Raw genomic sequence first — 25,420 nt, forward strand, 5'->3', positions numbered from 1 at the left:
CGGGGTTTCGTATAAAAACGGGGGGGGGGTTCCCCCCCCACCCCCCCCCCCCCAGCGTCCATCCGGGCCCCCCCTCCCCCAGCGACGGATTTGGGGGGGGGGGAGGGGAGGCGATGCTTTTTGGGGCCATTTCTCCCCGAATAAATAAAAAGTGTTCGTAGGGGGAGGGGCGGGGGGGGAGGGGGCTCCGTGCCCCCCCCCCTCCTCCCCCCCCCCCCCCCCCCGCCGTGTCCCCGCGTGTCCCCCACGTCCCCTCGGGGGGGGGGGCAGGGCTCATCTGGAGCCGGGTGACGCCACCTGCAAGGGGGGGGAGGGGAGGGGGGGTCAGGGGGGACCCAGGTGGCCCCGGGGGTGTCACCTCCCCCCCCCTCCCCCCCCCCTCCCGCGACACCCAACCCCCACCCTGGGGACACGGGGACCCACGGGGGGGGGGGGGGGGGGAGGGGAAAGGGGACACGGGGGCGTATGGGGAGGGGTTGGGGACGGGGGGGACACGGGGGGGGGGGGGGGGGCAGGGTGTCCCCACGTCGGGTGTCCCCACGGGGGATGTCCCCACACGGTGGCCCCGTGTCGAGGTGGCCCCATGGCGGGCGTCCCCGGGGGTGTCCCCATGTCAGGGTGTCCCCGTGTCGTGTCCCTGTGCGGGTGGCCCCGTGGGTGGCCCCATGGTGGGTGGCCCCACGTTGGGTGGCCCCACGTCAGGGTGTCACCACGTAGCGTCCCTGTGCGGGTGTCCCCATGGGTGTCCCCATACGGGTGTCCCCACATCGAGGTGGCCCCATGTCGAGGTGTCCCCACACGGGTGTCCCCATGTCGAGGTGGCCCCACGTCAGGGTGTCACCACGTAGCGTCCCTGTGCGGGTGTCCCTGTGTTGGGTGTCCCCACACGGGTGTCCCCATGGCGGGTGTCCCCGTGTAGTGTCCCTGTGCGGGTGTCCCCGTGGGTGTCCCCATGTTGAGGTGTCCCCATGTCAGGTGTCCCCACATTGGGTGTCCCCATGTAGTGTCCCTGTGCGGGTGTCCCCATGTTGGGTGTCCCCATGTCGAGGTGTCCCCATGTCGAGGTGTCCCCACACGGTTGTCCCCATGTCGAGGTGGCCCCACGTCAGGGTGTCACCACGTAGCGTCCCTGTGCGGGTGTCCCTATGTTGGGTGTCCCCATGTCGAGGTGTCCCCATGGCGGGTGTCCCCATGGGTGTCCCCATGTCAGGGTGTCCCCGTGTAGTGTCCCTGTGCGGGTGTCCCCGTGGGTGTCCCCATGTTGAGGTGTCCCCACGTCAGGTGTCCCCACATTGGGTGTCCCCATGTAGTGTCCCTGTGCGGGTGTCCCCATGTTGGGTGTCCCCATGGGGGGTGTCCCCGTGGGTGTCCCCATGTTGAGGTGTCCCCATGTCAGGGTGTCCCACGTTGGGTGTCCCCACATCAGGGTGTCACCACGTAGCGTCCCTGTGTGGATGTCCCTATGCTGGGTGTCCCCACGTCGGGTGTCCCCATGTCAGGGTGTCCCCATGGCAGATGTCCCCACACGGGTGTCCCTATACGGGTGTCCCCATGTCAGGGTGTCACCACGTAGTGTCCCTGTGTGGATGTCCCTAAGTTGGGTGTCCCCACATTGGGGTGTCCCCATGTCAGGTGTCCCTGTGGGTGTCCCCATGGCGGGTGTCCCCACGTTGGGATGTCCCCATGTTGGGTGTCCCCATGTCAGGTGTCCCACGTTGGGGTGTCCCCATGTCAGGTGTCCCTGTGGGTGTCCCCATGTCGGGTGTCCCCATGTTTGGTGTCCCCATGGCGGGTGTCCCCATGCAGCTGCCCTGTGGGTGTCCCCACTTCAGGGTGTCCCCATGGCGGGGTGTCCCCACGGCGGCTGTCCCTGTGGGTGTCCCCACATCAAGGTGTCCCCATGTTGGGTGTCTCCATGTCAAGGTGTCACCATGTAGTGTCCCTGTGCGGGTGTCCCCATGTTGGGTGTCCCTGTGGGTGTCCCCACGGCTGTCCTTATGTCGGGTGTCCCCACGTTGGGGTGTCCCCATGTTGGGTGTCCCCACGGCTGTCCCTGTGTCGGGTGTCCCCACGTTGGGGTGTCCCCATGTTGGGGTGTCCCCATGGCTGTCCCTATGTCAGCTGTCCCCACATTGGGGTGTCCCCACGTTGGGGTGTCCCCACAGCTGTCCCTATGTCAGGTGTCCCCATGTCGGGTGTCCCCACGTTGGGGTGTCCCCATGTTTGGTGTCCCCACGGCTGTCCCTATGTCGGGTGTCCCCATGTTGGGGTGTCCCCATGTCAGGTGTCCCCACGTTGGGGTGTCCCCACGGCTGTCCCTATGTCGGGTGTCCCCATGTCGGGTGTCCCCACGTTGGGGTGTCCCCATGTTTGGTGTCCCCACGGCTGTCCCTATGTCGGGTGTCCCCACGTTGGGGTGTCCCCATGTCGGGTGTCCCCACGTTGGGGTGTCCCCAAGTTGGGGTGTCCCCACAGCTGTCCCTATGTCGGGTGTCCCCATGTCGGGTGTCCCCACGTTGGGGTGTCCCCACGTTGGGCTGTCCCCACGTTGGGGTGTCCCCACGGCTGTCCCTGTGTCAGCTGTCCCCATATGGGTGTCCCCACATTGGGGTGTCCCCACGTTGGGGTGTCCCCACGGCTGTCCCTGTGTCAGCTGTCCCCACGTGGCTGTCCCCACGTGGTTGTCCCCACGTTGGGGTGTCCCCATATCAGGTGTCCCTGTGGGCATCCCCACGGCTCTCCCCACACCCCCTGTCCCCACCTCACCGTGTCCCCCATCTCAGGCGTCCCCACCTCAAGATACCCCCCACCTTGGGGGTGTCCCCACGGGGGGTGGAGGGGGGCGTCCCCCACCCCAGGGTGTCCCCTCACCAGGGTGAAGCCGTCGTAGATCTGCATCAGCTCCTCCGTCTTGTACTGCTCCAGGACGACGACGCCGTGCAGGGCCCCGCTGCGGCGGCGGGCGCAGCCCTCGCAGTGCACCAGGTAGGTGTTGCGTCCGCCCGTCTCGCTCGTCACGAAGAGGATGTTGAAGACCTCCACCTGCGGAACCCGCGCCCGTGAGGACCACCCGGCGGCCCCGCCGCGGTGGACGACCGCCGGCCCCGGCGGCCCGTGAGGTCCCCGCCTCGCCGGAGCCGGCCCGTCGCCATCGTAGCGGCGGTCGCGTGGGGCCGGGGCGGGAGTTAGGGAGGCACCGCCGGGGCCCGTCCCCCGCGGCGCGCGTCCCGCCAACGCGTGGCCAGGGATGGCAGGAGGGGACGCGGAGGCGGCCGGGGGGGGGGGGACGCTGCGCCGCCTGGCCGACCCTCGCCGGGGACGCCACGGGGAGGCCGTGAGCGAGGCCGTGCCAAGGCCAGAGCCGAGACCGTGCCAAGACCATGGCCAGGTCCACGCTGAGGCCAGAGCCAAGACTACGCCAAGGCCACAGCCAAGACCATGGCCAGGACCACGCCAAGACCATGGCCAGGACCACGCCAAGTCCATGCCAGGACCACGCCAAGACCACGCCAAGACAACGGCCAAGACCATGCCAGGACCACGCCAAGACCACGCCAAGACAACGGCCAAGACCATGCCAGGACCACGCCAAGACCATGGCCAGGTCCACGCCGAGGCCAGAGCCAAGACCAGGCCAAGACCATGACCAAGACCACACCAAGACCATGGCCAAGACCACACCACAACCACACCAAGGCCGTGGTCAAGACCATGGCCAGGTCCATACTGAGGCCATGGCCAAGACCACGCCAAGGCCATGCCAAGACCATGGTCAGGTCCATGCCAAGGCCAGAGCCAAGACCAGGCCAAGACCATGGCCAAGATCACACCAAAGCCATGGCCAAGACCACACCAAGACCGTGGCCAGGTCCACGCTGAGGCCAGAGCCAAGACCAGGCCAAGACCATGACGAAGACCACACCACGACCACGCCAAGGCCGTGGTCAAGACCATGGCCAGGTCCATGCTGAGGCCATGGCCAAGACCACGCCAAGGCCATGCCAAGACCATGGCCAGGTCCATACCAAGGCCAGAACCAAGACCAGGCCAACACCATGGCCAAGACCACGCCAAGGCCATACCAAGACCACACCAAGACCATACCAAGACCACACCAAGACCATGGCCAAGACCGCGCCAAGGCCATGGCCAAGATCATGCCAAGACCATGGTCAGGTCCATGCCGAAGCCAGAGCCAAGATCAGGCCAAGACCATGCCAAGACCATGCCAGGCCCACACCAAGACCATGGCCAGGTCCATGCTGAGGCCAGAGCCAAGACCAGGCCAAGACCATGGCCAAGATCACACCAAGGCCATGGCCAAGACCACACCAAGACCATGGCCAGGTCCACACTGAGGCCAGAGCCAAGACCAGGCCAAGACCATGACCAAGACCACACCACGACCACACCAAGGCCGTGGTCAAGACCATGGCCAGGTCCATACTGAGGCCAGCATGAAGACCAGGCCAAGGCCATGGCCAAGACCACACCAAGACCATGGCCAGGACCACGCCAAGGCCATGGCCAAGAGCATGGCCAAGACCGCACCAAGGCTATGACCAAGACCACGCCACGACCACGCCAAGGCCTTGGCCAGGTCCATACCGAGGCCAGAGCCAAGACCAGGCCAACACCATGGCCAAGACCACGCCAAGGCCATGACCAAGATCACGCCAAGACCATGGCCAGGTCCATGCTAAGGCCATGGCCAAGACCACACCAAGGCCATGGCCAGGTCCATACTAAGGCCACAGCCAAGACCACTCCAAGGCCACGGCCAAGACCACGCCAACACCATGGCGAACACCACGCCAACGCCATACCAAGACCACACCAAGACCATGGCCAAGACCGCGCCAAGGCCATGGCCAAGATCACGCCAAGACCATGCCAAGACCGTGGCCAGGTCCATACCGAGGGCAGAGGCAAGACCACGCCAAGACCATGGCCAAGATCATGCCAAGGCCATACCAAGACCACGCCAAGACCATGGCCAAGACCGCGCCAAGGCCATACCAAGACCACGCCAAGACCATGGCCAAGACCACGCCAAGGCCATACCAAGACCACGCCAAGACCATGGCCAAGACCACACCAAGGCCATGGCCAAGATCACGCCAAGACCATACCAAGACCATGGCCAGGTCCATACCAAGGCCAGAACCAAGACCAGGCCAACACCATGGCCAAGACCACGCCAAGGCCATACCAAGACCACATCAAGACCATACCCAGACCACACCAAGACCATGACCAAGATCATGCCAAGGCCACGGCCAAGATCATGCCAAGACCACGCCAAGACCGTGGCCAGGTCCATACCGAGGCCAGAGCCAAGACCACACCAACACCATGGCCAAGACCACGCCAAGACCATGGCCAGGTCCCTACCAACGCCAGAGCCAAGACCAGGCCGACACCATGGCCGAGACCATGCCAAGGCCATACCAATACCACGCCAAGACCATGGCCAAGACCACGCCAAGACCATGCCAAGACCATGGCCAGGTCCCTACCAACGCCAGAGCCAAGACCAGGCCGACACCATGGCCGAGACCACGCCAAGGCCATACCAAGACCACACCAAGACCATGGCCAAGACCGCGCCAAGGCCATACCAAGACCACGCCAAGACCATGGCCAAGACCACGCCAAGGCCATACCAAGACCACATCAAGACCATACCAAGACCACACCAAGGCCATACCAAGACCACACCAAGACCGTGGCCAAGACCGCGCCAAGGCCATACCAAGACCACGCCAAGACCGTGGCCAAGACCGCGCCAAGGCCATACCAAGACCACGCCAAGACCGTGGCCAAGACCACGCCAAGGCCATACCAAGACCACGCCAAGACCATGGCCAAGACCGCGCCAAGGCCATACCAAGACCACGCCAAGACCATGGCCAAGACCACGCCAAGGCCATACCAAGACCACGCCAAGACCATGGCCAAGACCACGCCAAGGCCATACCAAGACCACGCCAAGACCATGGCCAAGACCGCGCCAAGGCCATACCAAGACCACGCCAAGACCATGGCCAAGACCACACCAAGGCCATGGCCAAGATCACGCCAAGACCATACCAAGACCATGGCCAGGTCCATACCAAGGCCAGAACCAAGACCAGGCCAACACCATGGCCAAGACCACGCCAAGGCCATACCAAGACCACATCAAGACCATACCCAGACCACACCAAGACCATGACCAAGATCATGCCAAGGCCACGGCCAAGATCATGCCAAGACCACGCCAAGACCGTGGCCAGGTCCATACCGAGGCCAGAGCCAAGACCACACCAACACCATGGCCAAGACCACGCCAAGACCATGGCCAGGTCCCTACCAACGCCAGAGCCAAGACCAGGCCGACACCATGGCCGAGACCATGCCAAGGCCATACCAATACCACGCCAAGACCATGGCCAAGACCACGCCAAGACCATGCCAAGACCATGGCCAGGTCCCTACCAACGCCAGAGCCAAGACCAGGCCGACACCATGGCCGAGACCACGCCAAGGCCATACCAAGACCACACCAAGACCATGGCCAAGACCGCGCCAAGGCCATACCAAGACCACGCCAAGACCATGGCCAAGACCACGCCAAGGCCATACCAAGACCACATCAAGACCATACCAAGACCACACCAAGGCCATACCAAGACCACACCAAGACCGTGGCCAAGACCGCGCCAAGGCCATACCAAGACCACGCCAAGACCGTGGCCAAGACCGCGCCAAGGCCATACCAAGACCACGCCAAGACCGTGGCCAAGACCACGCCAAGGCCATACCAAGACCACGCCAAGACCATGGCCAAGACCGCGCCAAGGCCATACCAAGACCACGCCAAGACCATGGCCAAGACCACGCCAAGGCCATACCAAGACCACGCCAAGACCATGGCCAAGACCACGCCAAGGCCATACCAAGACCACGCCAAGACCATGGCCAAGACCGCGCCAAGGCCATACCAAGACCACGCCAAGACCATGGCCAAGACCACACCAAGGCCATGGCCAAGATCACGCCAAGACCATACCAAGACCATGGCCAGGTCCATACCAAGGCCAGAACCAAGACCAGGCCAACACCATGGCCAAGACCACGCCAAGGCCATACCAAGACCACATCAAGACCATACCCAGACCACACCAAGACCATGACCAAGATCATGCCAAGGCCACGGCCAAGATCATGCCAAGACCACGCCAAGACCGTGGCCAGGTCCATACCGAGGCCAGAGCCAAGACCACACCAACACCATGGCCAAGACCACGCCAAGACCATGGCCAGGTCCCTACCAACGCCAGAGCCAAGACCAGGCCGACACCATGGCCGAGACCATGCCAAGGCCATACCAATACCACGCCAAGACCATGGCCAAGACCACGCCAAGACCATGCCAAGACCATGGCCAGGTCCCTACCAACGCCAGAGCCAAGACCAGGCCGACACCATGGCCGAGACCACGCCAAGGCCATACCAAGACCACGCCAAGACCATGGCCAAGACCGCGCCAAGGCCATACCAAGACCACGCCAAGACCATGGCCAAGACCACGCCAAGGCCATACCAAGACCACATCAAGACCATACCAAGACCACACCAAGGCCATACCAAGACCACACCAAGACCGTGGCCAAGACCGCGCCAAGGCCATACCAAGACCACGCCAAGACCGTGGCCAAGACCACGCCAAGGCCATACCAAGACCATGCCAAGACCATGGCCAAGCCCGCGCCAAGGCCATACCAAGACCACGCCAAGACCATGGCTGAGACCGCGCCAAGGCCATACCAAGACCACGCCAAGACCATGGCCAAGACCACACCAAGGCCATACCAAGACCACATCAAGACCATACCAAGACCGCGCCAAGGCCATACCAAGACCACGCCAAGACCATAGCCAAGACCGCGCCGAGACCCCGCCCGCCCCCGCCATCACTCACGTCGCACTCGTTGCAGTAGTAGGCCGGCTCGTCCTTCACCCGGCCCTGGTAGGCGATCTTCTTGCCGGCGCGGACCAGGCTCTCCCGCTGCACCTGGCAGTGCTTGATGGACTGCATCAGGCAGTACCTGCAACCGCCGGCGGGGACCCCGGCACCCCCGCGCCCGTCAGCCACCGCCACCGCGCCCCACCGCCCGGCACGGGGCGGCTGAGGAGCCCCGGGTCACCCCCAGCCCCGGGTGGCGGCAGCCCCGGCGTGGTCCCAGCCCTGTCCCCAAGGTCACCCCTGATCCCGACGTGGTCCCAACCCTGATGTGGCTCCGGTCCTGTCCCCACTGTGGCCCCGTCCCTGTCCCCACCATGGTCCTGGCCCTGTCCCCGTGGTGGCCCTGTCCCTGTCCCCACTGTGGCCCTGTCCCCATGGTGGTCCCCATCCTGATGTGGCCCTGTCCCCAGGGTCACCCCTGATCCCGACGTGGTCCCAACCCTGATGTGGCTCCGGTCCTGTCCCCAGAGCGGTCCCGTCCCTGTCCCCACCATGGTCCTGGCCCTGTCCCCACTGTGGCCCCGTCCCTGTCCCCACTGTGGCCCCATCCCTGTCCCCACGGTGGCCCTGTCCCTGTCCCCACCATGGTCCCGTCCCTGTCCCCACCATGGTCCCATCCCTGTCCCCGTGGTGGCCCTGTCCCCATCCCCACTGTGGCCCTGTCCCTGTCCCCACCATGGTCCTGGCCCTGTCCCCACGGTGGCCCTGTCCCTGTCCCCATGGTGGCCCCCATCCTGACGTGGCCCTGTCCCCAGGGTCCCCCCAAACTGACGTGGTGCCAACCCTGCTGTGACCTTGTCCCCGATGTGACCCTGTCCCTGCTGTGACCTTGTCCCTGCTGTGACCTTGTCCCCGATGTGACCTTGTCCCCGATGTGACCCTGTCCCTGAAGTGTCCCTGGTGTGACCCTGCCCCCAATGTGACCCTGTCCCCACCATGTCCCTGTCCCTGCTGTGACCCTGTCCCCACTGTGACCCCATCCCCGCTGTGACCCTGTCCCCGACATGGCCCCGTCCCCAATGTGACCCCATCCTTGTTGTGACCCCGTTCTCGATGTGACCCTGTCCCTGAAGGGACCCTGTCCCCAATGTGACCTTGTCCCCAATGTGACCCCGTCCCCAGTGTGACCCTGTCCCTGATGTGACCCCGTCCCCAGTGTGACCCTGTCCCTGAAGGGACCTTGTCCCCAATGTGACCCTGTCCCCAATGTGACCCTGTCCCCGATGTGACCTTGTCCCCGATGTGACCTCATCCTTGCTGTGACCCCGTCCCCAGTGTGACCCTGTCCCTGATGTGACCCTGTCCCCAATGTGACCCTGTCCCTGATGTGACCCTGTCCCCAGCGTGACCCTGTCCCTCCTATGACCTTGTCCCCAGTGTGACCTCATCCCTGCTGTGACCCTGTCCCCACTGTGACCCCCCCCCCAGCCTGTTGCTGTCCCCAGCCTGTCCCCGTCCCCAGCCTGTCCCTGTCCCCAATGTGTCCCCGTCCCCAGCCTGTCCCCATCCCCAGCCTGTCCCCATCCCCAATGTGTCCCCGTCCCCAGTGTGTCCCCGTCCCCGGCCTGTCCCCCTCCTTGGCATGTCCCCATCCTTGGTGTGTCCCCATCCTTGACCTGTCCCTGTCCCCAGCCTGTCCCTGTCCCCACCCTGTCCCCATCCTTGGTGTGTCCCCATCCTTGGCCTGTCCTCATCCCCAGCCTGTCCCTGTCCCCAATGTGTCCCCGTCCCCAATGTGTCCCCATCCCCAGCCTGTCCCCATCCCCAATGTGTCCCTGTCCCCACCGTGTCCCCATCCTTGGTGTGTCCCCATCCTTGACCTGTCCCCGTCCCCATCCTTGGCCTGTCCCCGTCCCCGGCCTGTCCCCGTCCCCAATGTGTCCCTGTCCCCGGCCTGTCCCCCTCCTTGGCATGTCCCCATCCTTGGTGTGTCCCCATCCCCAGCCTGTCCCCGTCCCCAGCCTGTCCCTGTCCCCGATGTGTCCCCGTCCCCGTCCCCGTCCCCGTCCCCGCGCTCACTTGATCATCTTGTAGAGGTCGGGGTCGCTGATCTTGACGGTGCGGGCCACGTTCCAGGAGACGTGGATCATGGGGACGATGGACTTGACGTTCTTCACCTCGTTCCACTCGTAGCGCTCCAGGGCCAGCTGGTACTGGTACGCTGCGGGGGGTGACAACGGGGACGTCGGGGCCACCGCGCCCTCCCCGCCCCGCTGGGTGTCCCCAGCCCACGGCGCGTGTCCCCCCACCGTTGTCCCCAGAGCCCTGCCGGTGGCGCGTCCCGTCCCCGTCCCCCTTTGCCACGTCCCCCTCGTGTCCGTGCCGTGTCCCCTCCCCGTGTCCCCTCCCCGTGTCCCCCCTCTGCGTCCCCCTTCGTGTCCATGCCACGTCCCCTCCCCCTGTCCCCCCGTGTCCCCCGGCCCTGTCTGTGCCACGTTCTCCCCCCACGTCCATGCTGTCCCCTCCCGTCCCCCCCTCCGCCATGTCCCTGCCGTGTCCCCATGTCCCTACTATGTCCCTGCCGTGTCCCCTCCCACGTCCCTGCCGTGTCCCCCATCTGCCACGTCCCTGCCGTGTCCCTGCCATGTCCCTGCCACACCCCCCCATGTCCCCCCCATGTGCCCCTCCCCCTCCACCCCAGGCCCCCCCGTGTCCCCACCGTGTCCCCCTCCCCCCTGTGTCCCCACCATGTCCCCTCCCCGTCCCCTCCCATCCCCCCCGTGTCCCCCTCCCCCCCACGTCCCCCCGTGTCCCCGCTGTGTCCCCTCCCCCTCCACCCCAGGCCCCCCCGTGTCCCCCCCGTGTCCCCCTCCCCCTCTACCCCATGTCCCCTCTGTGTCCCCACCGTGTCCCCTCCCCCTCCCCCCCACGTCCCCCCGTGTCCCCCTCCCCCTCCCCCCCACGTCCCCCCCGTGTCCCCTCCCCCCCATGTCCCCCCTGTGTCCCCCTCCACCCCATATCCCCCCAGTGTCCCCCTCCCCCTCCCTCCGTGTCCCTGCCGTGTCCCCCTCCCCCTCCCCCCCACGTCCCCCCATGTCCCCCCCACGTCCCCCCGTGTCCCCGCCGTGTCCCCCCCATGTCCCCCTCCCCGTCCCCCCCGTGTCCCCCCATGTCCCCCTCCCCCTTCCCCCCACGTCCCCCCGTGTCCCCGCCGTGTCCCCTCCCCCTCCACCCCACATCCCCCCCCACGCCCCCCCGTGTCCCCCCTGCGTCCCCCCGTGTCCCCCCCGTGTCCCCCCGTGTCCCCGCCGTGTCCCCCCCATGTCCCCGTCCCCCCCGTGTCCCCCCCGTGTCCCCGCCGTGTCCCCTCCCCCTCCAGCCCACATCCCCCCCCACGCCCCCCCGTGTCCCCGCCGTGTCCCCCCCATGTCCCCCTCCCCGTCCCTCCCCGTGTCCCCGCCGTGTCCCCTCCCCCTCCACCCCACATCCCCCCCCATGTCCCCCTCCCCCTCCCCCCCCACGCCCCCCCGTGTCCCCCCCGTGTCCCCGCCGTGTCCCCTCCCCCTCCCCCCCCACGCCCCCCCGTGTCCCCCCCGTGTCCCCGCCGTGTCCCCTCCCCCTCCCCCCCCACGTCCCCCCGTGTGCCCCCCACGTCCCCCCGTGTCCCCGCCGTGTCCCCCCCATGTCCCCCTCCCCGTCCCCCCCGTGTCCCCCCATGTCCCCCTCCCCCTTCCCCCCACGTCCCCCCGTGTCCCCGCCGTGTCCCCTCCCCCTCCACCCCACATCCCCCCCCACACCCCCCCGTGTCCCCCCTGCGTCCCCCCGTGTCCCCCCCGTGTCCCCCCGTGTCCCCGCCGTGTCCCCCCCATGTCCCCGTCCCCCCCGTGTCCCCCCCGTGTCCCCGCCGTGTCCCCTCCCCCTCCACCCCACATCCCCCCCCACGCCCCCCCGTGTCCCCGCCGTGTCCCCCCCATGTCCCCCTCCCCGTCCCCCCCGTGTCCCCGCCGTGTCCCCTCCCCCTCCACCCCACATCCCCCCCCCATGTCCCCCTCCCCCCCACGTCCCCCCGTGTCCCCCCCGCGTCCCCCCCCGTGTCCCCCCGCACCGGTGAGGGGCCCGACGTTCCAGGCGATGTTGTTGCACCAGCCGGTGGCCTGCACCCAGTGCACGGTGCCGGCGTTGATCCACACCAGGTCGCCCGGCCGCTGCACGAAGCGGTACACCGGGATGTTGGAGCGGTACAGGTCCTCCAGGATGGGCCACCACGAGCCCGTCAGGTAGTCCACGCCGTGCCTGCAGCGGGGGGGGGGAGGGGGCGGGGTCAGGACATGCCCCGCCCACCCCCGGGCCACGCCCAGCCCCGCATATCCCCCCCCCCCCCCCCTTGCAGCGCTGGCCCCGCTGCCCTGTGCCTGCTCTGGCCACGCCCACCGCGCCTGGCCACGCCCACCGCACTTAACCACGCCCCCCAGCACGTGACCACGCCCCATTGGCCCCACCCCAACCGCCCGGCCCCGCCCCCGCGGACACGGGGCCCACCCTCGTGCCGCCGCCTCTGCGCGCCCCTGCTGGCCACGCCCCTTCAGCACCTAGCCCCGCCCCTTCAGCACCTGGCCACGCCCCAAGGTCTCGGGCTCCACCCCGACCGCCTGGCCCCGCCCCTGCTGCAACTGAGACCACGCCCCTTGCTGTGCCCTATGCCTGTTATGATCGTAGGGGCTGGCCCCGCCCACTGTGGTTGGTCACGCCCCCTCCGTGCCCGGTCACGCCCACACGGCTCTTGACCACGCCCCCCGCCTGGCCTCTCATCCTCCTGGCCCCGCCTCCAGCCTGCTGAGCCCTGCCCATAGGGTTTGGCCCCGCCCCCGGAGCACATGGCCCTGGCTGCCTAACCCCGCCCCCTGCCTGGTCCCACCCCCTCACTAGCTCCACCTCTCTGCTGGCTCCACCCCCTGCCTGGCCCCGCCCACCCCCTGCTGGATCCTGCCCCCGCTGCAAAGCCCCGCCCACTGCCTGGCCCTTAGTCCCGCCCCTGCATGGCCTTAGACACACCCACCTTCCTCAGCCACGCCCCAACCACGCCCCTTTTCCTGACCACGCCCCTTCCGTGGCCACGCCCCTTTCCCTTGGCCACGCCCCCTCTGGCAGCAGAAGGCGGAGCCGCTCTCCCAGCAGCCCTGGCATGTCCTGCCCTTAGCTCCGCCCCTGCCTTTAGCCCCGCCCCACCGCACCCCTTCCCATGACCACGCCCCCTCCCTGACCACGCCCCTTCCCTTGGCCACACCCCCCCGGCACCAGCAGGCGGAGCCGCTCTCCCAGCAGCCCTGGCTCCCCCCACCTCCTGCCCCCCTCCCCCCCCCGCTAGCCCCGCCCCTTTGCCCCAGGCCACTCCCCCTCCAGGCCACTCCCCCTCCAGGCCACGCCCCTCCAGGCCCCGCCCCCGGCCCCGCCCTCACTTGTCGCAGAAGGCGGAGATGGTTTCCCAGTAGTGCTCGTGCACGGCGAACCACTCGCAGTCCCCGGGGCCGATGTTGATGTTGACGGAGCAGAAGTTGTTGTTCTCCTGGTGGCCTGAGGGGACAGCGGCACCGGCACCGGCACTGTCACCCCGCACTGGCACCCGGCACTGGCACCCCGCACTGGCACCCGGCACCGGCACCCGGCACTGGCACCCAGCACTGTCACCCCGGCACTGTCACCCCGCACTGGCACCCGGCACCGGCACCCGGCACTGTCACCGGCACTGTCACCCGGCACTGGCACCCGGCACTGGCACCCGGCACTGGCACCCAGCACTGTCACCCCGGCACTGGCACCCCAGCACCGGCACCCGGCACTGTCACCGGCACTGTCACCCGGCACTGGCACCCAGCACTGGCACCCCGGAACCTGGCACTGGCACCCAGCACTGTCACCCCGGCACTGGCACCCCAGCACCGGCACCCGGCACTGTCACCGGCACTGGCACCCGGCACTGGCACCCAGCACTGGCACCCCGGAACCTGGCACTGGCACCGGCACTGGCACCCCGGCACTGGCACCCCAGCACCGGCACCCGGCACTGTCACCGGCACTGGCACCCGGCACTGGCACCAGCACTGTCACCCCGGCACCGGCACCCCGGCACCGGCACCCGGCACTGGCACCCGGCACTGGCACCCCGGCACTGGCACCCGGCACTGGCACCCGGCACTGGCACCCCGGAACCTGGCACTGGCACCGGCACTGGCACCCCGGCACTGGCACCCCAGCACCGGCACCCGGCACTGTCACCGGCACTGGCACCCGGCACTGGCACCAGCACTGTCACCCCGGCACCGGCACCCCGGCACCGGCACCCGGCACTGGCACCCGGCACTGGCACCCCGGCACTGGCACCCCGGCACTGGCACCCGGCACTGGCACCGGCACCGGCACCCGGCACTGTCACCCGGCACTGGCACCCGGCACTGGCACCCCGGCACTGTCACCCAGCACTGTCACCCCGGCACCAGCACCCCGGCACCGGCACCCGGCACTGGCACCCGGCACTGGCACCGGCACTGTCACCCGGCACTGTCACCCAGCACTGGCACCCGGCACTGGCACCGGCACTGTCACCCGGCACTGTCACCCGGCACTGGCACCCGGCACTGGCACCCCGGCACTGGCACCGGCACTGTCACCCCTGCACCAGCACCCGGCACTGGCACCGGCACCGGCACCTGGCACTGTCACCTGGCACTGGCACCCGGCACTGGCACCGGCACTGGCACCCCGGCACTGGCACCCGGCACTGGCACCGGCACTGGGACCCAGCACTGTCACCCCGCACTGTCACCCCGGCACCATCACCCCGGCACTGTCACCCGGCACTGGCACCTGGCACTGTCACCTGGCACTGTCACCTGGCACTGTCACCCAGCACTGGCACCCCGGCACCGGCACCCGGCACTGGCACCCCGGCATCGGCACCAGCACCCGGCACTGTCACCCCAGCACTGTCACCCCGGCACTGTCACCCTGGCACCATCACCGGCACCCCGGCACCCGGCACTGTCACCCCAGCACCCGGCACCCCGGCACCGGCACCCGGCACTGTCACCCCAGCACCGGCACCAGCACCCCCCAGCACTGTCACCCTCAGCACTGTCACCCCGGCACCGTCACCCCGGCACCGTCACCCCAGCACCATCACCCCGGCACCATCACCCCGGCACTGTCACTGTCACCCCCCGGCACCTCTGTCCCCTCCCACCGGCTGTACCCACCCCACGCCACCCTGGCAGCCGGTGACACCCCGAGGGGCGGCCTCAGTGTCCTGCGTCCCCCCACCCATGCGTGTCCCCGGTGCCACCCCCCGGCGTCCCCCATGGTGTCCCCCCGCTGCCACACACCCCAGCGTCCCCTCCCACCGGCTGTACCCACCCCACGCCACCCTGGCAGCCGGTGACACCCCGAGGGGCGGCCTCAGCGCGGTGAGCGCGCGCGTCCCCCCCCCCCCCGCCCCCCGCGCGTGTCCCCGGTGCCGCCCTCGGCGGCGTCCCCCGCGGCGTCCCCGCGCCCCCGCTCACCGGGCGTGCGGCTGCCCGGCACCTTCATGTAGAGCTGCACGGTGTTCATGCCCAGGATGGTGTGGCCCACGTGGCTCAGCATGTTCCCCGTGGACGAGACCCGCATGAAGGCCGGCAGCTTCAGCAGCTCCTGCAGCTGCGGCTTCCACCTGCGGGGGGGGGGGGCGGGGCGTCAGGGGGGCGGGGCTTCGGGGGGGCGGGGCTTCGGGGGGGCGGGGCGTAAGGGGGGGGGGCGGGGCACCCGTGGGACCCGGCACCCGTGGGACCCGTGGGACATGGGACCCGTGAAGCATGTCATTTGTGGGGCGTGGCTTAAGTGGGGCGTGGCATCAATGGGCGGGGCATCAATGGGCGGGGCACCCGTGGGACCCGGCACCCGTGGGACCCGTGGGGCATCGCCCGTGGGACGTGGGACCCACGAGGTATGTCATTTGTGGGGCGTGGCTTCAGTGGGGCGTGGCTTCAGTGGGGCGTGGCATCAATGGGCGGGGCACCCACGGGGCGGGGCACCCACGGGGCGGGGCACCCATGGGACCTGGCACCCGTGGGACCCGTGGGGCGTGGGACCCGTGAAGCATGTCATTTGTGGGGCGTGGCTCCAGTGGGGCGGGGCATCAATGGGCGGGGCATCAACGGGCGGGGCACCCGTGGGACCCGGCACCTGTGGGACCTGGCACCCGTGGGACCCGTGGGGTGTCGCCCGTGGGACCAGCGAGGTATGTCATTTGTGGGGCGTGGCTCCAGTGGGGCGTGGCTTAAGTGGGGCGTGGCATCAATGGGCGGGGCATCAATGGGCGGGGCACCCGTGGGACCCGGCACCCGTGGGACCCGTGGGACGTGGCACCCGGGACCCGTGAGGCATGTCATTTGTGGGGCGTGGCTCCAGTGGGGCGTGGCTTAAGCGGGGCGTGGCTTCAGTGGGCGGGGCACCCACGGGGCGGGGCACCTGTGGGACCCCTGGGACGTGGGACCCGTGGGGCATGTCATTTGTGGGGCGTGGCTCCAGTGGGGCGTGGCTTCAGTGGGGCGTGGCACCAATGGGCGGGGCATCAATGGGCGGGGCACCCGTGGGACCCATGGGACGTGGGACCCGTGGGGCATGTCATTTGTGGGGCGTGGCTTCAGTGGGGCGTGGCATCAATGGGCGCGGCACCCACGGGGCGGGGCACCCATGGGACCTGGCACCCATGGGACCCATGGGATGCGGGACCCGTGGGGCATCGCCCGTGGGGCACGTTATTCGTGGGGCGTGGCTTTAATGGGGCGTGGCTTCAGTGGGGCGTGGCACCCACGGGGCGGGGCACCCATGGGACCCGGCACCCGTGGGACCCGTGGGACTCGTGGGGCATCGCCCGTGGGACGTGGCACCCATGGGGCACATCATTCATGGGGTGTGGCTTCAGTAGGGCGGGGCTTCAGTGGGGCGGGGCACCCATCACCCATGGGTGCCCCTGATCCCCAGCACAGCACCCATGGGTTCTCCCTGTCACCCATGGGTGCCCCTGACCCCCAGCACAGCCCCCTCAGACCCCCCCCATCACCCATGGGTGCCCCATCACCCCCAGCACAGCACCCATGGGTGCTCCCTGGCAGCCGTGGGTGCCCCCCGTCACCCATAGGTGCCCCCGACCCCCAGCACAGCACCCATGGGTGCTCCCCATCACCCATGGGTGCCCCATCACCCCCAGCACAGCCCCCTCAGACCCCCCCATCACCCGTGGGTGCCCCATCACCTCCAGCACAGCACCCATGGGTGCCCCCCATCACCCATGGGTGCCCCTGACCCCCAGCACAGCCCCCTCAGACCCCCCCCATCACCCATGGGTGCCCCATCACCCCCAGCACAGCACCCATGGGTGCTCCCTGGCAGCCGTGGGTGCCCCCCGTCACCCATAGGTGCCCCCGACCCCCAGCACAGCACCCATGGGTGCTCCCCATCACCCATGGGTGCCCCTGACCCCCAGCACAGCCCCCTCAGACCCCCCCCATCACCCATGGGTGCCCCATCACCCCCAGCACAGCACCCATGGGTGCCCCCCATCACCCATGGGTGCCCCTGACCCCCAGCACAGCCCCCTCAGACCCCCCCCATCACCCATGGGTGCCCCATCACCCCCAGCACAGCACCCATGGGTGCTCCCTGGCAGCCGTGGGTGCCCCCCGTCACCCATAGGTGCCCCCGACCCCCAGCACAGCACCCATGGGTGCTCCCCATCACCCATGGGTGCCCCATCACCCCCAGCACAGCCCCCTCAGACCCCCCCATCACCCGTGGGTGCCCCATCACCTCCAGCACAGCACCCATGGGTGCCCCCCATCACCCATGGGTGCCCCTGACCCCCAGCACAGCCCCCTCAGACCCCCCCCATCACCCATGGGTGCCCCATCACCCCCAGCACAGCACCCATGGGTGCTCCCTGGCAGCCGTGGGTGCCCCCCGTCACCCATAGGTGCCCCCGACCCCCAGCACAGCACCCATGGGTGCTCCCCATCACCCATGGGTGCCCCTGACCCCCAGCACAGCCCCCTCAGACCCCCCCCATCACCCATGGGTGCCCCATCACCCCCAGCACAGCACCCATGGGTGCCCCCCATCACCCATGGGTGCCCCTGACCCCCAGCACAGCCCCCTCAGACCCCCCCCATCACCCATGGGTGCCCCATCACCCCCAGCACAGCACCCATGGGTGCTCCCTGGCAGCCGTGGGTGCCCCCCGTCACCCATAGGTGCCCCCGACCCCCAGCACAGCACCCATGGGTGCTCCCCAGCACCCATGGGTGCCCCTGACCCCCAGCACAGCCCCCTCAGACCCCCCCCATCACCCATGGGTGCCCCCAACCCCCAGCACAGCACCCGTGGGTGCTCCCTGGCAGCCGTGGGTGCCCCCCATCACCCATGGGTGCCCCATCACCCCCAGCACAGCACCCATGGGTGCCCCCTGTCACCCATGGGTGCCCCTGACCCCCAGCACAGCACCCATGGGTGCTCCCCATCACCCCCAGCACAGCCCCCTCAGACCCCCCCCACCACCCATGGGTGCCCCTGACTCCCAGCACAGCCACCTCAGACCCCCCCCCCATCACCCATGGGTGCCCCATCACCCCCAGCACAGCACCGGTGGGTGCCCCCCACCACCCGTGGGTGCCCCCGACCCCCAGCACAGCACCCATGGGTGCCCCCTCACCTCTTGGCGTCCGAGAGGTCGATGTTGGTGCCGAACTTGATGATCTGGTGGGATTTCTGGTCGGGGGTGCTGGGGGGGACACGGGGTCACCGGGGGACGGGGACGGGGCGCGTCCCCAAGGGGGGGGGTCCCGGGGGGGGGGGTCACGTCCCCCCTGCGGCGCGCGGAGACGGGGGCACCCGCCCAGGGACTCCCCGGTGACACAGGGACACCCCGGGGACACCCTGGGGACACTGGGACCCCCCCCGGTGACACAGGGACACCTTGGGGACACCCTGGGGACACCAGGCCCCCCCTAGTGACACAGGGCCACTCCGGGGACACCCTGGGGACACAGGGACACCCTGGGGACACCCTGGGGACACAGGGACCCCCCCCCAGTGACACAGGGACCCCTTGGGGCCACCCTGGGGACACCCTGGGGACACAGGGACCCCCCCCGGTGACACAGGGACACCCTGGGGACACCCTGGGGCCACCAGGACCCCCCCGGTGACACAGGGACCCCTTGGGGACACAGGGACCCCCCCCCGGTGACACAGGGACCCCTTGGGGACACCCTGGGGACACCAGGCCCCCCCTAGTGACACAGGGACACCCTGGGGACACCCTGGGGACACAGGGACCCCCCCTGGTGACACAGGGACCCCCCCCGGTGACACAGGGACACCTTGGGGACATCCTGGGGCCACCAGAACCCCCCCGGTGACACAGGGACCCCCTGGGGACACCCTGGGGCCACCAGAACCCCCCCGGTGACACAGGGCCACTCCGGGGACACCCTGGGGACACAGGGACCCCCCCCAGTGACACAGGGCCACCCCGGGGACACCCTGGGGACACAGGGACCCCCCCGGTGACACAGGGACCCCCTGGGGACACCCTGGGGCCACCAGGCCCCCCCTAGTGACACAGGGCCACTCCGGGGACACCCTGGGGACACAGGGACCCCCCCCCCAGTGACACAGGGACCCCTTGGGGACACCCTGGGGACACCCTGGGGACACAGGGACCCCCCCCGGTGACACAGGGACACCCTGGGGACACCCTGGGGACACCCTGGGGCCACCAGAACCCCCCCGGTGACACAGGGCCACTCTGGGGACCCCCTGGGGACACAGGGACCCCCCCAGTGACACAGGGACACCCCGGGGACACCCTGGGGACACCCTGGGGACACAGGGACCCCCCCCGGTGACACAGGGACCCCTTGGGGACACCCTGGGGACACCCTGGGGACACAGGGCCCCCCCCAGTGACACAGGGACACCCTGGGGACACCAGGACCCCCCTGGGGACACAGGAACCCCCCCGGTGACACAGGGACCCCTTGGGGACACCCTGGGGACACAGGGACCCCCCCCAATGACACAGGGCCACCCTGGGGCCACCAGGCCCCCCCTAGTGACACAGGGACACCCTGGGGACACCCTGGGGACACCCTGGGGACATCCTGGGGCCACCAGAACCCCCCTGGTGACACAGGGACCCCTTGGGGACACAGGGACCCCCCCCCCCGGTGACACAGGGACCCCTTGGGGACACCCTGGGGCCACCAGGCCCCCGCCCCAGAGTGGCCCCAGGTTGGGGGGGTGGGGGAGGTGACAAGGTGACACCGCCCCCCCCCGCGGGGTGTCCCCAAGAGGGGACGCGGGGGTGGCCCCTACCTGGGGGGCGTCTCCGTGGTGCTGTCGGGCTCCTCCGCCTCCTCGTCCTCGCTGTCCTTGTCCTCCTGCCGGGGACGTCACCTCAGGGGACACCCGGGGACACCGGGGGACACCCGGGGACACCCCCCCCCCGGGGACACGAGGGGACAGCGCGGGGACACCAGGGGACACACACACACCCCCCCCCAGGCAGGACAGGGACGGTCAGGGCCCGCCCCTGTCCCCACGTCCCCTCTGTCCCCCCCACGTGGGTTGTCCCCAAGTGCCACCAGCTCCCGTGTGGCCCCTGTCCCCTCCCAGCACCGTGTCCCCATGTCGTCCCCCCCCCCGACATGTCCCCCATGTCCCCTGTCCCCCTGCAGCCGCCCATGTCCCCTGGCCCCGTGTGGCCCCGTGTCCCCTGTCCTGTCCCTGTGTCCCCTGTCCCGTCCCTGTGTCCCCATGTCCCCTGTCCCGTCCCTGTGTCCCCATGTCCCCATGTGGCCCCGTGTCCCCTGTCCTGTCCCCGTGTCCCCTATGCTGTCCCTGTGTCCCCATGTCCCCTGTCCCTCTGTCCCCATGTCCCCTGTCCCCATGTGGCCCCGTGTCCCTGTCCCCGTATGTCCCCATGTCCCCTGTCCCATCCCTGTGTCCCCGTGTCCCCTGTCCCCGTGTGTCCCTGTGTCCCCTGTCCTGTCCCTGTGTCCCTGTGTCCCCTGTCCCCATGTGTCCCCATGTCCCCTATGCTGTCCTGTGTCCCCATGTCCCCTGTCCCTGTGTGTCCCTGTGTCCCCATGTCCCCTATCCCGTCCCTGGTCCCCGTGTCCCCTGTCCCTGTGTCCCTGTGTCCCCTGTCCCATCCCTGTGTCCCCGTGTCCCCTGTCCCCGTGTGTCCCTGTGTCCCCTGTCCTGTCCCTGTGTCCCCGTGTCCCCTGTCCCCATGTGTCCCCATGTCCCCTATGCTGTCCCTCTGTCCCCACGTCCCCTGTCCCGTCCCCATGTCCCCTGTCCCCCCCTATGTCCCCATGTCCCCCATGTCCCCCCCCATGTCCCCATGTCCCCCCCTGTCCCCCGTCCCCCCGCCGACCTGCAGGGACTCCTGGAAGGAGGAGGCCCGGTACCGGGCGTACTTGGCGATGGTGGATCCCCACCATGTCCCCATGTCCCCCCATGTCCCCATGTCCCCCGTGTCCCCATGTCCCCCCCCATGTCCCCATGTCCCCCATGTCCCCATGTCCCCCTGTCCCCCCGCTGACCTGCAGGGACTCCTGGAAGGAGGAGGCCCGGTACCGGGCGTACTTGGCGATGGTGGATCCCCACCACGTCCCCATGTCCCCCCATGTCCCCATGTCCCCCATGTCCCCATGTCCCCATGTCCCCCCCCATGTCCCCATGTCCCCATGTCCCCCATGTCCCCATGTCCCCCCGTCCCCCCGCTGACCTGCAGGGACTCCTGGAAGGAGGAGGCCTGGTACTGGGCGTACTTGGCGATGGTGGATCCCCACCACGTCCCCATGTCCCCCCATGTCCCCATGTCCCCCGTGTCCCCATGTCTGTCCCCATGTCCCCATGTCCCCATGTCCCCCCCATGTCCCCCCGTCCCCCCGCTGACCTGCAGGGACTCCTGGAAGGAGGAGGCCCGGTACCGGGCGTACTTGGCGATGGTGGATCCCCACCATGTCCCCATGTCCCCCCATGTCCCCATGTCCCCCGTGTCCCCATGTCCCCCCCCATGTCCCCATGTCCCCCATGTCCCCATGTCCCCCTGTCCCCCCGCTGACCTGCAGGGACTCCTGGAAGGAGGAGGCCCGGTACCGGGCGTACTTGGCGATGGTGGATCCCCACCACGTCCCCATGTCCCCCCATGTCCCCCATGTCCCCATGTCCCCATGTCCCCCCCCATGTCCCCATGTCCCCATGTCCCCCATGTCCCCATGTCCCCCCGTCCCCCCGCTGACCTGCAGGGACTCCTGGAAGGAGGAGGCCTGGTACTGGGCGTACTTGGCGATGGTGGATCCCCACCACGTCCCCATGTCCCCCCATGTCCCCATGTCCCCCGTGTCCCCATGTCTGTCCCCATGTCCCCATGTCCCCATGTCCCCCCCATGTCCCCCCGTCCCCCCGCTGACCTGCAGGGACTCCTGGAAGGAGGAGGCCTGGTACTGGGCGTACTTGGCGATGGTGGTGTGGGAGCGGCTGCTGGCGCAGGGCCACACTTGCCGCGTGCCCGACAGGTCCCAGTTCTGGTCCGAGGGCTGCTGCACCTGCGTGCGCACCTCCACCGCGTGCTCCCCGCTGGCCTCCACCAGCGTCTTGGTGCTGAACAGCCCCAGGTCTGGGGGGGGGGGGCAACGGGGGGGCACTGAGGGGGGGGCCCGGGGGGTGGGGGGGGTCCCCTGGGGATGGGGACAGGGATGGGGGCTCCATGGGGACAGGGACGGGGATGGGGACAGGGACAGGGGCTCCATGGGGATGGGGACAGGGACGGGGTCTCCACCAGCGTCTTGGTGCTGAACAGCCCCAGGTCTGGGGGGGGGGGGCAACGGGGGGGCACTGAGGGGGGGGCCCCGGGGGGTGGGGGGGGTCCCCTGGGGATGGGGACAGGGACAGGGATGGGGACGGGGGCTCCATGGGGATGGGGATGGGGACAGGGATGGAGATGGGGTCTCCACCAGCGTCTTGGTGCTGAGCACCCCAGGGCTGGGGGGGGGGGGCAACGGGGGGGCACTGAGGGGGGGGTCCCGGGGGGTGGGGGGGTCCCATGGGGAGAGGGATGGGGGCTCCATGGGGACAGGGATGGGGACAGGGATGGGGATGGGGACAGGGACGGGGACGGGGTCTCCACCAGCGTCTTGGTGCTGAGCACCCCAGGGCTGGGGGGGGGGGGAACGGGGGGGCACTGAGGGGGGGCCCCGGGGGGTGGGGGGGGTCCCCTGGGGATGGGGACAGGGACGGGGGCTCCATGGGGACAGGGATGGGGACAGGGATGGGGATGGGGACAGGGCCAGGGCCAGGGTCTCCACCCACGTCTTGGTGCTGAACAGCCCCAGGTCTGGGGGGGGGCAACGGGGGGGCACTGAGGAGGGGGCCCCGGGGGGTGGGGGGGTCCCATGGGGATGGGGATGGGGACAGGGATGGGGGCTCCATGGGGACAGGGACGGGGATGGGGACAGGGACAGGGGCTCCATGGGGATGGGGACAGGGACGGGGTCTCCACCAGCGTCTTGGTGCTGAACAGCCCCAGGTCTGGGGGGGGGGGGCAACGGGGGGGCACTGAGGGGGGGGGCCCCGAGGAGGGGGGGGGTCCCCTGGGGACAGGGGGGTCCCCCAGGGATGGGGACAGGGGCTCCACGGGGACGGGGACAGGGGGGTCCCCCCAGCAGCGTCCCGCTGCCGAGCACCCCAGGGCTGGGGGGGCTCGGGGGGGGCCCTGGGGGGATGGGGGGGCCCGCGGGGGTCCCCCGGGGAGGGGGTGGGGGGGGGTCCCCAGAGGGAAGGGGTGTCCCCATGGGGGGGGTGTCCCCACAGGATGTCCCCCCGGGTGTCCCCATGGGGGGGTCCCCACGGGTGTCCCCACAGGAAGGGGGTGTCCCCACGGGGGGGGGGGGGGTGTCCCCATGGGGTGTCCCCACGGGGGGGGGGGGGGTGTCCCCACGGGGGGTTGGTGTCCCCCCGGGTGTCCCCATGGGGGGTGGTGTCCCCCCGGGGTTGGTGTCCCCCCCCTTGTCCCCCCGGGTGTCCCCATGGGAAGGGGGTGGTGTCCCACAGGGTTGGTGTCCCCATGGGGGGTGGTGTCCCCCCGGGGTTGGTGTCCCCCCCGGGTGTCCCGGGTGTCCCCATGGGGGGTGGTGTCCCCCCCCTTGTCCCCTCAGATGTCCCCATGGGGGTGGTGTCCCCACGGGTGGTGTCCCCACGGGGTTGGTGTCCCCCCGGGTGTCCCCATGGGAAGGAGGTGGTGTCCCCCCGGGTGTCCCCATGGGAAGGAGGTGGTGTCCCCACGGGTGGTGTCCCCCCAGGGTCGGTGTCCCCCCCGGTGTCCCCCCTGGTGTCCCCATGGGGGGGGGTGTCCCCACAGGGGGTGGTGTCCCGCTGGTGTCCCCACGGGGGGTGGTGTCCCCATGGGTGGTGTCTCCCCAGGGTTGGTGTCCCCCCGGGTGTCCCCATGGGGTTGGTGTCCACCCAGGTGTCCCCCCAGGTGTCCCCATGGGGGGGTGGTGTCCCCATGGGTGGTGTCCCCCTGGGGTTGGTGTCCCCCCGGGTGTCCCCATGGGAAGGGGTGGTGTCCCCCACAGGGTTGGTGTCCCCACAGGGGGGGGTGTCCCCCCGGGGTCGGTGTCCCCATGGGGGGGTGCTGTCCCCCCGGGATTGGTGTCCCCATGGGTGGTGTCCCCCCAGGTGTCCCCCCGGGGTCGGTGTCCCCATGGAGGGGTTGGTGTCCCCCCGGGTGTCCCCATGGGAAGGGGGTGGTGTCCCCATGGGTGGTGTCCCCCCGGGGTCGGTGTCCCCCCCGTGTCCCCCTGGATGTCCCCCCGGGGTTGGTGTCCCCACAGGTGGTGTCCCCCCGGGGTCGGTGTCCCCATGGGGGGGTGCTGTCCCCCCGGGATTGGTGTCCCCATGGGTGGTGTCCCCCCAGGTGGTGTCCCCCCGGGGTTGGTGTCCCCCCCATGTCCCCCCCGGTGTCCCCATGGAGGGGGTGGTGTCCCCCCCGTGTCCCCCCCCCCGTGTCCCCCCCCCGGCGGGGCACTCACTGAGGCGCAGGGACCCGGCCAGCCCGCGGATGACGGTGATGGGGTTCTTGGGGTCGGTGCAGAACTGGAGCAGGACGGGGGAGAAGGCGTCCCGCTTGCTCTCCAGCTGGGCGGGGACAGCGGCCGGCCAATCAGAGCCCGCCGCCGCCCCCGCCCGCCAATCGCAGCCCGCCGCCGCCCCCACCCGCCAATCAGAGCCCGCCGCCGCCCCCCGCCCGCCAGTCGCAGCCCGCCGCCGCCAATCAGAGCCCGCCGCCGCCCCCGCCCGCCAATCACAGCCGCCGCCGCCCCCACCCGCCAATCAGAGCCCGCCGCCGCCCCCGCCGCCAATCGCAGC

The 25,420-nt window shown here is 69.8% G+C and overlaps 1 protein-coding gene across 1 annotated transcript; it reads right to left on the minus strand.

The window, feature by feature from the left end:
• Positions 1-211: 211 nt before the first annotated feature.
• On the minus strand, positions 212-25,243 carry LOC142403407 (lysine-specific demethylase 6B-like; the record flags this gene model as incomplete). Its single annotated transcript, XM_075489644.1, has 11 exons — positions 212-297; positions 2,872-3,042; positions 7,967-8,093; positions 10,031-10,172; positions 12,057-12,244; positions 13,408-13,522; positions 15,505-15,653; positions 18,690-18,758; positions 20,357-20,421; positions 22,465-22,670; positions 25,084-25,243. Coding segments are annotated over 11 exons (1,416 nt in total), but the record flags the coding sequence as incomplete, so codon positions are not given.
• Positions 25,244-25,420: the final 177 nt, after the last annotated feature.

The sequence above is a fragment of the Mycteria americana genome, unplaced genomic scaffold (genome assembly GCF_035582795.1).
Source record: "Mycteria americana isolate JAX WOST 10 ecotype Jacksonville Zoo and Gardens unplaced genomic scaffold, USCA_MyAme_1.0 Scaffold_248, whole genome shotgun sequence".
In the NCBI taxonomy this organism is placed as follows: Eukaryota; Metazoa; Chordata; class Aves; order Ciconiiformes; family Ciconiidae; genus Mycteria; species Mycteria americana.